Source organism: Aspergillus nomiae (assembly GCF_001204775.2).
Source record: "Aspergillus nomiae NRRL 13137 chromosome Unknown contig00084, whole genome shotgun sequence".
NCBI classification, from domain to species: domain Eukaryota; kingdom Fungi; phylum Ascomycota; class Eurotiomycetes; order Eurotiales; family Aspergillaceae; genus Aspergillus; species Aspergillus nomiae.
The window spans coordinates 38095-51131 of record NW_015378139.1 but is presented as its reverse complement, the minus strand read 5'-3'; the positions used below and the strand labels follow the sequence as shown (position 1 = coordinate 51131).

The following is a 13037-nucleotide window of genomic DNA, read 5'->3' as shown; positions in this document are numbered from 1 at the left end:
CCGCCCACTCGCACCCGAAAAGAATAATAGAAACTAACAGAAAATGCGGCCCGAGGATAACAGCAACATAAACAGGGGGGGAATCATGAAACGAAAAGTGGCAGGAAAAGAAAATTCAAATCAATAATTTTCATAATGCTGTCGAGAGTAATACGGACCAGCGTCTCTCAGGGACATGCGCCGGCGCAAGGCATCGTCCAATCTCTCATCTAATACATCCAGCATTCTAGTCCGATAGTCTAGCTGCTTCTCTCGGCGCTCAATTCTTGCTTCCCGATCATCGAGAATTCGGGTGCGAATATCGTTGCGAGCTCGTCCCCCACGATATCTTTCGTCGAACTCGGGTGCATCCAAATCCTCGGAACTAACAGGGGCGTGGATAATCTTCGGGCGATCTCGGGTCTGCCGAGCAACCTCTCGGCTATGGACCTCCATAGTTGCTTGTCGGAATCCCTGCTGTCGGCGGGGATCACATCAACATAGTCACTGAGGTACTTGGTGCGACCGTGTCTGTTGTCAGATGCACCCGAGGGTTGCTTCCGGTAGTGGGAGCGGTATCGAGATGGCCCAGGGCGCCTTGAGGTAGAGGAGTGCCGGCGAAAGAGACTTCCACGCCAGGGCTGCGCTTCTTTACGTGTCTCTCCCTCATGTTCAGAGTCATCTGTAACTGAGCTAAGGTCTTCAAAGTCGAAAATCTCTGAATCGTCATCCCCAATGCTGCTGGAGTCTGGAGCCAATTCTATCTCTGGTTCCGCCAAGTTTGGTGGTTTGACACTACCTCCTTGGGTGACGTTCTCAAAGGAACGAGATTCATAGGGATAGGAAGGCTCTCTTCGTGGGTTGTTATGGGTTACCGGCACCCCGGCTGGGTTGTACAAGTTATTGATCCCTGCGTGTTGTACACCAGCGTTCGGAGCGCCTCTGACATGCTCCTTTAGCACCTCAATAGCTGGGCCATTCTCTGGAACAGCCCTCGCGGTGTGGGGCATGGATACCTGTGGGCGCTGGTGCGCTCCCACAGGGACTCCTCTAACATGCTCCTTCAACACCTCGACAGTGGGGCAATTCTCTGGGACAGCTCTCGCGACCTGGGGCATGTGCGGGTGTGCACCAGCGCTCGCCATGCCTCTGGCTTGCTCCTTTAGGACATCAATTGCGGGACCCTTCTCTGGAGCGGCCCGCACGACGTGGGGCATGGCTGCCTGTGGGTGTACCCCGAAAGAGAAATGAGCTGGGACTCCTTGTGGCAGATTTCCATGGTTAACCAATGGTCTTCCTCCCGCTTGCTGTACCTGCGGCTGGGGAGGGGGAGGCGGCGGTGGTGGAGCCTGCTGAGTGAACTCAGGGTTAAGCTGCCGTGGAACATTTTGCACCTGCACCATGGGGGGCTGTTGTGCATGACCCATATTAGACCGTGTCCACTGATGGACATTTTCAATCGCCGTGTCCAATGGCCGAGATTCATCGATGACTACGGGATTTTCGGCCTTCGGTTCAACCCTCTCCTTAGACTTGTTAGGCAAATCGAACTCCACTTGCGCCACCTTGGGACGCGAAGAGGTAATAGGCTTCCCCATGATCACAACGTCCATGGAAACAGTCTCATAGTCTCCACGCTTACTATTCTTGCCTTTCATCTGTCGTTCTTCTTCCTTGACATATGCACAAGTCCATTCCAGGAGAGAATCCTCCTTCTTGAGCTCGTTGATGAGTTGATCCACATGGGTACGCTTTGCTTTTGAAAGTGACTGGTACTGTTGGACGCCGGGGAGCTTCTTTGCCCGTTTCTGGACCATGCCGATCAACTCCGCTTGCGTCAGATGCATCTGGCTCTTTTCCACCTGGCCCCATGTGGCTTGTGGCCAGGGGTCGCATCTTTCTTGAAGAAGGTATACCCAATATAAAAGTAGGGGCGTGAGTCTGCTACTTTTGCCGCGGTGGGCTCCTTTCCCGAGCTAGAGTCCGACACTTTCTGCCGATTTCCTGAGGCTGCTCTCTCCGTATTGACATTCAGGCGGGCCATTGCTTCAGCGACCTTGGCGGGATCTACAGAGCGCGGGGTGGCAGTATGGGTCGCGCGAGAGGCCCCCGAGTATCCTTCTTGTTGGCCTCCATGATGTCCCACTTGGTGACCTCCATGGTGGACTCCAGGATGGCCTCCGGGATGGCCTGCAGGGTGAATAACCGGATGGCCTGCCGGATGAGACGCCTGGGGGGCTGCTGAGTGAGGTCCTGGGTGAGTTGTTGGATAGGAAGCTTGGCGCGGTGCTGAGTGAGCGAATGGGTAAGCCCCCGGATAGGCCGACGGGTGGTAGAGTCCTGCTGGGAGTCCTTGGTAAACAGCTGGATAGAGGGCTGGATTCACGGGTTGTTGAGCCGGTGCATGGTGGGCGGGAGGCACCGGCGGCGTGGTTTTCTGGTTAATGACCGCCATCTCCCGGGGGACTCCGCCTGTAGCAGGGACAGATAAATAATGAGTAAGGCCAGATGTAGTAAGCCGTGCGTAGACTCGACAAACAATCGCAAGACACCAAACAGGATCAACAAGACAAATCGGACAGGGGGTATATTGCAGAAAGACTACTAAACAAGAACGAAACCGAGGGAGAGAAAGTCTTCGAACAAAAGTCGAGGGTCAAAGCATATTATAGTAATATCTTTCTCCTATCTCGACCTACCCAGGAGGGGTAAGTCGGCTTTTTCAAGTCCAGGTATCGGCAGGTTCAGGACAAACATAATATGGCAGTGTTTCAGACCGTGGAAGATCCTTGTAATGTACTGTACTTCTGCCTGGTCATCTTTAGCTTTTGATGACTGCACGTTCGACGGCAGGGAAAATCCCCGACCTCAACCAGGCCCCAGGCTGATTTCACCCGGAATAAGGCTAGCATTTCTCTTCCCCATCATTGGCGGACTTACCCTCCATTACACACAAAAGTCCAGATCTCACAAGAGCACCGAGCACCAGTGCCTGTATTTTTTATTTCTTTCCTTCTTCTTCAGATAGCGCCCAGCAACACGAGGTCAACAGGGCGCAGAAACACCCGGGCATTGCCAATAGTGAGGCTGCTGTCACGCCCTCGCCTTTTTCTCACGGTGAAAGACTCGAAAGAATGGTCTTGTATTGGAGGGGATCCTCAGCCCCAGGAAGGTGGCTATGCGAGATCCAAGGCGATTGGAAACATGAAGATAAAAATACGGAGACAATAATAGGCTACCTCCATCTGCCTGGAAACAGCTCGGAAGTTGGGTAGAAAGTTAGGGTATTCGGCCGGTCAGCTGTGTCACTTCCACGGCACCCTTTCTTCAAGCAACTAGACGCTGTTCAACTGCTCAGAAGTTATACCATAACGTAACCGGACGACCGTTGGTGAAATCAAAATGAGTCTTTTTCTTGTTTTTCCTCGAACATCAGACTGACTCAGTCCCTCCATTGGGTTTTCTTCTGTGACGAGCGATGCAGGCGATATGCAGCCAAGACAGGCAGGCAGGCACCCATCGCCTAAGAAAGTCAGAAAGGTGTCCTTAGCGTCGAGCATTTCAAATCCCCTCTGATGTAGGATTACGTCCACAGCATCAGATCCATGCAGGAAAGCAATGATGATTGTTTATTCAGTGGACGGATTTGTGAAACTAGTCAAGTGGTACTGCTTCCTGCTTACTTCTGATCCAGCGTCGCACACCCGGCACGGTTATATCGAACCTAATTTTTATTTATTTTTCTGTTGAAAGATGAATCGCCAATCTTCCTCGATAACCATTTACTGCTTCCACGGCTCCCTACACGATTTAATGTCTCAATCCTTGGACACCACCCCGGTCCCTCGTGCATCGAAAATTTTTTCCATCGCCCACCCTCCATCACACTCCTTGGGAAATGAAGGTACCAATCGACACGCGCGTTATATTCAACCCCCGACGATCTCTGCAGTGTCCCCGCATACACTGTGACAATATTGCTTTATGATAGGCCAGAGAAAATAACACACAATTTTAATGGAGGTATAGACTATGCCACAGTCCATTGTTTCTTACCGCTCTGACTCATTTCCCCTATTGCTCATGACTGAAACACATGGGGAGTGGTCGTGCGTATCATGCCCAATATTGAAAGAAAACCTTGCAAGAGAAAATACAATAAAAGAAAACAGTGAATACCAATCTCACAGCCCCTATCTTCATCATGTTCTCTTTCCCAAGGCGTACGGAGTACTTAATCCCTGCCGATAGTTCATGTACAGTACCCGTAGCCGGGAGGTTAGGGCAAGTGGAGATTAGTCCGTCCTAAGTTTCTCCAGCGCTTTCTGCATTCCATACATACATACATACATACATACACAAACGTGCCGGGTGTTCCAGGGAAACTTCCTACGTCCAGTCGCTTTGGTCTTCCTTGCTGTTTTGGGACTTAGTTCCGGGTCTCGCCCGCGTTGCTTTGTTGATCTGAGCACCGACAGCCACTACCTCCGTCTGACCGTGGCAAATCTTGATTGTGCTGACGAATCGTTCTTCTTCGTCACCGCTCTTTTTGTAAAGGAAATGAAGGAATGTAAAATAAATTAAACTAAAAAATAACCCCAGTTGATGGTCAGTGCTTTCGTTAGCTAGTCCACTGGATCAATACTTTGGGGTTTTAGGACCAAGATAGAAGACGAGATACTTTAGACAAGGGGATAGCGAGGACTGAAGAGAGATATAACAGGTTCTATAGAGACTAAGAGTATACGGACAGAGTTGGTTGTATTGATATGTTGAGTTTGATATATTTGCTACCATCGAAGCTGCCAACCCAGGTGCCAGGAAAGACGTCCAGGCTGGTGAACGAGCAAGTAGATTCAAGAAGGTTTAGCGGAGTGGTGGTGGTTACAGTGGTAACAAGGATACTTAATCAATTTCTTAAATCTCGATATATATATGATATTTCTATTAAAAGAAAAAGAGAGATTTCAGATCATATAAATTGGTCAGCCGAGTTCTGGCGAGTTCTCTGCTGTAGATATACCAATTCGATCCTGAGTATTTACTCCAGAGAATGATATTATGGTCAGCAACTCGGCCAAAAAACGGCTATCTTTGACACCGTTTTCCAGTGCACTGTTGTTACTACTTTTGTCTCTTCTGGTCAGCCATCGCTGGCATTTAGCCATCGGGCCCTGAAGATAACCCTGTATTTCCCGTACTGCCATTTCTGTGGATGGAGTGAGCAGTCCTGGCGTATGTCTCATGGAATCCCCTCTGGATTGGTTTGAGTCTGAGAGTAACTGAAAAGTTCCCGAGTCGTTTTTCATGTGCAGCAGCGGAGTTCAATAACATGCATGCTTGGCTCACCCAATGAAATGTAAACTCAATGAAATGACTCAGCAGCCATAAAGAATACTCATACTGAAATGGGCTTAACATATGTTAATTCCACATGGCACCTTGCGAAACACACGTGTAGTATATATTTTCTGTTGCCAAAGTTCACGCAGCCTTAGCGAGCACCTCTGCTGCGAGATCAATATCCAGTACGAGGATAAACAGGCTAAATACTAAAGTAGGAACGCGATAGTGAACAAGAGCAGCCTAAACCAAATGAGGGACCTGGTGGTCAAAAGATACTTGGCAAGGTTTTGTATCTTGGCGTGCCAACATGTACCAACAGCTATCTGGGGTGCATATATTCAGGACGGCTATGCTTAACCCTCTACTACTGGTGCACTTTCAATACAGCTAACATCCACTTAGACATTGCATTGTGGTTTGGGTTTATGCTCGTACTAAATGAGTGTGTCCGTACAAGTCACGCATCGTGTTCATGTCCTCCAAAGCACGAGGAAAATAACAATAGAACATAAAAAGCAAGAAATCCAGTACGTCGGTGCAAGCCTTATCTCAATAACTGTACCCAAGTTGGTACATCGTCGCATATCCAAACGTCTGCTCATCTAAACCTGAACAGTGAGGCAGTTCAAAAGGCCCTGTGATAAGTTCATGAGTATTTGCCGCTAAATATCTCCAGCCAGAAACTTACAATGCCATTGGTCTCGCAGCAGGCTGCCTGGTTGTTGCAACTTCCAACGAGAGCTGACATGCTATTAGTGAAAACACAGACTACCAAGGCAGGGTAATCCCTTACGGAGACAAAGAGCGGGGAGGACATTCAGGTTCAAAATGCCGTTGGTCAGGCCAGTGCAGCATTTGTTAGCTTGCGCGGTAGTGCATTGGGATGGAGTACCACCAGTCGGCGTAGCGCTGGCGACGGTGAAGGTAGCAATAAGGGCAATGGTATGCACGAACTTCATTGTGGTAGATGAGTTCTTTGGAAACCTAAGAAGAAACGGGGTGTAGTATTTCTATCCGAAGATGATAAGAGAGAGAGAGATGTTGTTGCGATGAGAAATAGATGGTAGAGACATAGGGGCTTATAGAGGCTTATATAGTTTTCTTGTCCAAGAACCTGTCCTGTTTGGGTCATGGCTTGTAGCCCAGCTGACTTGATGGTAGTCATTCTTCCAATTGATCTGGGTAAGTACGTATTGGAAACCGAATATAGAATTGGTAGCGTGATTAGCCTTCAAGGGTCTCGCCAATGAGTCTTCTACAGAGGACAAAAGTCAATGCAGAACATGTGTCTCGGCGCAGTCCAGAACAGTGTCGGCTAGAACAGCCTAGTTGGTCAATTGGCTCTTCCTCAAGATGATCTAGATCCTCCTGAACCATTGGATTCAGTGGTAAACGTTTTGGTCGAGTGATCTTAGCTATCGAGGGCTCAGTTCCTAAGCTATATCTTTGCTACATATAAAGTCTCCCTTCAACAAAAGCTCATCTATTGCTATCCTATATAATGCTTCTGAAGAACTGTAACAAAGACAAGAGTCTTCAGAAATCGCATCACGCCCCGCGCCATGCCACTTGTAATAGGAATAGTTGCACTAAATGATCACATTCAAAGTAGAGTAGCATCTCATCTCGCATAACGTAGCCACTTACTGCCTACTCCTCTTCTAGGCTTAAGCATCCTTGCGTACTACCGCTACCCATGACCTGTGCTGAAAACAGGAAATGGCGATGTTTAATGGGATTATACCTACCTATAGTCATTGACAGGATCTATTGTGGCCTGTTAATTCGCCAGTACCCCTGTCTGGCCAAGTACAATCACTCACTACCTGGCGCTGTGTCAGCCGTACAGATCATTCCAAATGAGGGGTACATGATAGCAATAGCTTGCCACATCCTCATTCCCTTGGACCCTACTGGTAGCGTTCATAGCCTGGGTGGGGTGTGTCCGTATCCCTTGCAGAAAACTGCGGAGGGTGATCACCACCAATGTAATAAGCCTGTTCTGCAAATGCCACTAGCTAACTCATACTTGTTTTCAAGCCTCAAGTGGACCAATGCCAGCTGAAATTAAGGATCTCGCCTTACTATTTCTCATGTAACTCAACGATGGGCTTACCCATTGTAACGCAAGTTTAACTTCTCTCGGCGCCATGTTACCAATTTTCCTACCCATTCTGGTAGAAACGTCAATTTCTTTTCCTGAGAGAACTGTACAATAGTGAACCAGAACGAGGGTCAGCTGTTTTCCGGCTGTCTGTGGTGATCCGATATTGTTATTCCTCAACGTGAACTTTGTTGTGGCTTTGCCTGATTTCCACATATCTCGAACTTTCTCCAAGACTTAGGTGTAAGAGCAGGGCCACTATTCACGATTCATAGGCCTGGTGACCATCTCGGCTTAGTGGCGTTGGCTACGCTCCCCTATTGACATTCAGTATCGTATACCTTTTCCGAGAGCGACGGGCAATGTACCAAATTCGGTACGTTTGGTATGCAAGTAGCGTTCTCGTGCCCGTATTCTTAAGCATGCGGCGCCACCTTTCAGCCCATGGGCGAGGGTCTTATGCAGCTTACCTTTGGCCACTACAGCTGCTATACGAACTCCGCGCTGACATTTGTTCGACCAGTGTTGATTCACGGAGTACTGTGTCGTCACATAATGATTTCCTTGCCGGTGAAGGGATCTAGAAGTTCCCCGCAGTGTCATGGTTGCTTTGGGACGCACCCGCGATAATCGATATACTGTTGGGGCTGGCAAATGAGGGCCTGCAGCTCTTTCTGGCTGTGTGAAGACTGTTCTTTATGAAGGTGGCAAATGTGGAGAGCAGGCCTCTGTCGAGTCCGGGCTGGAGAAACTCTCGGTCAAAGCTATCGATATGTACGATGGCCGTCAGGCGTTTAGGAAGTTGATACTCGTGAGAACAGAAAGCGAAACTTGCCTGGGGTTCTGCTGATATGAGCACTGGAGATCCATCTTGCACAGGACATATACTGGTCAGGATGTTCCATCGTACAGTGCAATGCCTCCTGGTAGACAATGCATAGGGATATTGTTCCTGAACTAGAAAGTAGCTATGATTATTCCATGTTGTGGAGAACCAGCACTTGATATACATACTCAAGGAAGTCTGACTTCTGTTCCCATTTGGTTCTATAGCCCATCATTATCAATCATCAAATAAGATTCTATCTCCTGTTAGAGTTTAACTACTGAACGTCTAGCTAGTATGCAGGTGCTTCCAAGGCAGAACCTTATCCAGAAAGCTATCTAAACACATGAAATACAAAGAAAATAACACAATTTCTTCATCATTGTACCTTTATGTATAGAGAAGACCAACGCTATGAATTACGCCGAAAATGAGGCTTAAATATGCAGCACAGAACCCCTCCATCACAGTTCACCCTTTCTCCAGTCCAGTCCAGCCTATGCGCAGAGGTGATATTGCATACTCGTCTCGTGCTTCACTTCCCCGCAGGTGTGGGTGAACCGCAGGAGATGAATACTCAACACTAGCATATTCATCACCAGTCCAGCTTTGGATCACTAGTAGTACCACAAGACTCTGGAGTTCTAACCCAGTCATACACTCCACCACGCAGAAAGAAGTTCTCTTTATCAAAGTGAACACGGCTTAAAGCCTTGCTCACGCCAACTTCCAAAATAGACGGTGTCGGTTCTCCAGTACCCTTATTGAGGAAACGCATGTATTCGTCCATGATGAGATAGGAGCTCTTCATCACCTTATTCGACTCAGCAATAAAGCATTTGTTGTGGGCGTGAGTCTTGCAGAAGAGATCATATTCCTCGTCCGTGATGGTGAATTTTCTCGCATCCCGCAGAGTATCGCTGGAATCATTCTCATCCTCCACGATCAATACCTGGAAACACTTCCACCGGAACGGGTTGATCTTCGCGATAGAGGCGTTCATATCCTCATCGAAGTTGAACCGATTCACCACGGTATTCAACTTGAATTTTATCCCATGCTGTACACACAGCTCTGATATCCGGGTGATGTTGTCCAGATGCGCCCCAGTTCCTCGCCCTATCTTGACGTTGGTCTCCTCACGGAACGAGTCGCACGACACGGCAATAATATCGATGTATTTGCCATATGTCGAGAGAAAGCTTTTCGTCAGTCGACTTCCGTTCGTGACAATCGAGACAGACTCAATCTGCAGGTCCTCTTTGCAAAACTTAATAAGCGACCCGAGGTGCTTAGGGTAGAGCAGTGGCTCCCCGCCGGCGAAGTTTATCTTCCGCATCCCAGCATCCTTCAACAGTGCGAGTCCCTTCTTTGCTGATTCAAGTGGCTCAAGATAGGAGGTCTTGGCGGTGTGGAAGCAGAAACCACATTCGTAATTGCATCGGCGCGTAAAATGATAGTTGACTGAGAGAGGTGTTTGTTGTCTTCTTTGTCTGAACCACTGCACTCCGATGTAAAGAGCAATGATTCCTGCGATAACGAGAGAGGTAAGCATTGTGATATGGCTTTTGCTTCTTCGATTTTGCAAAAAGGGGACTTGAATAGAGAACCCCAAATATATTATACCATATTTTCTGTGTCGCGACTCGCGAAGCAGCTCAAATTGGGCAGCCACGCGAACGCTTTCAGCTGGGATCTAGCGGTTCTCAGCCGCGCGGCGGGGTCTATACAGATGATCTACATCGACTAGCCACTAGTAGCCAACTACTGCTGTGGTATATCACATCAGGCAGATCTATATCTGTACATTCAGCTCGGTTCGAAATAAGTGGGGTCGAATGATGATCGGGTTGGGCGCGCAGCTGAATGTGCAGGTGAATCCATATAATAGTCATGGCGGTGCATTTAAGTACTAGGTGTCAGTATTCTTCCCCATCTGAACTTACGTCAAGTCTTTGAATAATATTGTTGAAAGGAAAAAAAAAGGATGACGATTATGCCTACGATACACCATTCTTCCAAGAAACCCAAAATTTTATTCATTCTAGGTAACGTTGGTTTATGGTCTATGGTTGCCTTCCATTCCGGATTCAGTGGATACTGACTATACACCTTCTGAAGGTGGCCCTGGAGTAGGAAAAGGAACACAATGTACGAGACTCGCGACCGATTTCGATGTTGTCCACCTCTCCGTTGGCGATCTCCTTCGAACCCAAAAGAACCCAGAGCTTTCATCGTTGATTAAAAACACCATGACCGGGGGTGGAATTGTGCCACTTGAGATCGTAATGGCGGCAATACAGGATGCAGTGGACGAGCACGTGAGAAATGGTCAAAATACGTTTCTGATGGATGGTTTTCCTCGTAGTCTGGAGCAGCTCGAGGCTTTTGAGGAGCAGGTAGCTGCGCATCCCCACCGAACCTGAGATTGGGAATCTGACCAAGCCATAGTTCGGCCATTGTTGCGCGACACTTTTCTTTCAAGGCCCTGAAGATGTCCTGCTGAGACGGGTTCTCAATAGACACAAAACATCTGGAAGAGTCGACGATAATGAGATTACTTTCCGAAAGAGAATACAAGGATACTATGATCAAACCATACCTGTGGTTGACAAGTTGAGAGCACAAGGGCAGGTCATAGAGGTCAGTGAAGCGACTTTTTATGGTATTTGCTCTACTAAGGATTTATAGATCGATTGCACCGGTGACTTGGATGAAGGATATGACACAGTAAAGCAGGTCTTTATTGAAGCCGTCTCACGTTAAATTCTGAACTTATTGTCGCGGGACCGTCTCTGCGAGACCATGATAGTAAATTGCTGTGGCCCACTGCTGGTTGGCAGATCGCCCATACCGGACCATCATCCGACTTGTGGTTCATATGCTGTGATAGTTGCCTGACGGTCTGTGCCTGGATTTCTCACTTTTTTCTTGTTTCGCACTTTTTTGCGCGCCTAAGAAGTTCAGCGTGTTTTCTTATAGAAGAGATCCAATATCTTAGAATTATGCCACTTACGGCCTCATGTCAAGCTGGAGAACCGAATTTTTCAAAGTAAGCCGTAAGTTTTCCCTTAGGCCGACTGTTGTCAAAGAACCACGAGTATTTCTTCATAAAGACGTCGATATCTCGGTGCGCCTCCTGGGCGTTTTCATGGAGAAGTTCAATTTCCCCCACCGCATGGCCGAAATCCGTACTATCCAGCATGACCGAAAATTTTTCATCCGCCAGAAATGACTCTCTTGTCGTGGTAAACTGACAGATGATGTCCAGTCCCAGGTTATCCCCCTTTTTCTCCAGGGTATCCGGGAGAAACTGGCCCACGATCTTCTGGATTCGACTGTAGTCATTGATTTCCTCGAATGCGGTTCGAGTGAAGCTTCCTTCCACTCGCTTTTTCAGTTCCCAGGCTCCCTCGCGTTTTCGAATCCATATTCCATTGTTAGAAAAGAGATTTCCACGATCAAAGTAAGCATCAGAGAAGCGTTGAGTTCCTCGACTTGTTAGACTTAGGAATGGAGGGCTGCCCTTGTTGCGTCGGAAAGCATTGCGAAGGAGAGGGTTGAAGCTAAACTTCTGCTCAACCTCAAGAAGAACCATGGTATCCTCCTGGTGCGGGTTTATAGCTTTTTTACCAGATGCATATAGATGGGCAATTCGTCTCGGATATTTGTTTTGGCCAAGTAGTAAGGGCAGCACGCGTTAAGTCGGGACAGGCCAAACCACAAAATCCCAATCCTTGGCACCTCTAAACCTATCAAGGTTAGAGGCATCGCAATGTGGACCTTCCCAAGCTACTAATGAAGTTACTACTGGTTACTAGACACGCGGCAGTTGACCGCCACACCATTCACTTGAGTATAGAGATTTCATTAATTCACCAAGATTGAGTAATCTCGACAAGGAGGTGTGCCTACAGAGTCATGAGCAGCACCTGAATCTTGTGTTTTTGGCAGTTCTGGCCATGTATGCAGGTAAACAGACTACCATACCTTAGGACGGAGTGAATTACTACATAGCAATTAGGGTGATCGGCAGCTCGGGTTTCGGGTTCTAGATCTAAAACCCGCCCCCGACCCACCAGTACCACTGGTTCGGCTCTTAGACAAGCTGATCTCAATACATACTCCGGCGTATGAGCTCCAGAGTACTCCGTATCGAGATCGGGATACTTGACTCACTTAAACCCAGAACTAGATTATTTAGCCAGCAGTTAACTTTTTCATCTCAGCCTAGGGGCCGGGTTTTCCGATTCAAACCAGTGTATTGTCATTTTTTAAGCCCGTAGATTTATATGGGCGTACCAGTAATATGGATCCAACTATGGAGTACGGAGTACGCCTTCGACCTATTCCTTGTAGGGCCCACCGCAGGACTCCAGCCTCTACGAGTAGTTGGCCCACTCTAGTAGCTGAGGCAGAGAGGCCATAGTTATGTGTATACAAAGGATGTAGAGACCTTCTGTCTATTTAGGAAGTCGGCAACTCTCTACCTACCGCTACTTGCAATTACTAGAGATGAGTATTATTTACTATAAGGTGAAAAGGTTCTATGCTATATAATCAGCAACGTATCAGTCATCATGCAAATGATTTCAATAAATATCAATTTAATTTATTATATTTACTTCAAAGAATCAGTGTCACGGGCTCACGCTATAGCTATATAGAGTGCGATCCGGGGAGATCATGAATCAAACCCTAGAGTCTGATTTAGTATAGTGACCTTTTGGCCCAGTTAGGAATACGCTTGCCGGACACGTCTTCGTACAGATAGTATTTCTG

General features: G+C 47.7%; 5 protein-coding genes across 5 annotated transcripts; 1 reads left to right on the top strand and 4 right to left on the bottom strand.

The window, feature by feature from the left end:
- Positions 1 to 239: 239 nt before the first annotated feature.
- Positions 240 to 2434, bottom strand: ANOM_003936 (uncharacterized protein; the record flags this gene model as incomplete). The annotated part of the gene is made up of 2 exons (XM_015549193.1): positions 240 to 1841; positions 1928 to 2434. The coding sequence occupies 2 exons, from the start codon at positions 2432 to 2434 to the stop codon at positions 240 to 242; spliced, it is 2109 nt and encodes a 702-aa protein (XP_015408276.1).
- A 3493-nt stretch (positions 2435 to 5927) lies between these two features.
- On the bottom strand, positions 5928 to 6284 carry ANOM_003935 (uncharacterized protein; the record flags this gene model as incomplete). The annotated part of the gene is made up of 3 exons (XM_015549192.1): positions 5928 to 5960; positions 6014 to 6066; positions 6119 to 6284. The coding sequence occupies 3 exons, from the start codon at positions 6282 to 6284 to the stop codon at positions 5928 to 5930; spliced, it is 252 nt and encodes an 83-aa protein (XP_015408279.1).
- A 2566-nt stretch (positions 6285 to 8850) lies between these two features.
- Positions 8851 to 9810, bottom strand: ANOM_003934 (IFN-inducible and antiviral protein; the record flags this gene model as incomplete). Its single annotated transcript, XM_015549191.1, has 1 exon — positions 8851 to 9810. One exon carries the CDS (start codon positions 9808 to 9810, stop codon positions 8851 to 8853), a length of 960 nt encoding a protein of 319 aa, XP_015408278.1.
- A 493-nt stretch (positions 9811 to 10303) lies between these two features.
- Positions 10304 to 11021, top strand: ANOM_003933 (uncharacterized protein; the record flags this gene model as incomplete). Its single annotated transcript, XM_015549190.1, has 3 exons — positions 10304 to 10654; positions 10707 to 10898; positions 10947 to 11021. Coding segments are annotated over 3 exons (612 nt in total), but the record flags the coding sequence as incomplete, so codon positions are not given.
- A 259-nt stretch (positions 11022 to 11280) lies between these two features.
- On the bottom strand, positions 11281 to 11853 carry ANOM_003932 (uncharacterized protein; the record flags this gene model as incomplete). The annotated part of the gene is made up of 1 exon (XM_015549189.1): positions 11281 to 11853. The coding sequence occupies one exon, from the start codon at positions 11851 to 11853 to the stop codon at positions 11281 to 11283; it is 573 nt and encodes a 190-aa protein (XP_015408273.1).
- Positions 11854 to 13037: the final 1184 nt, after the last annotated feature.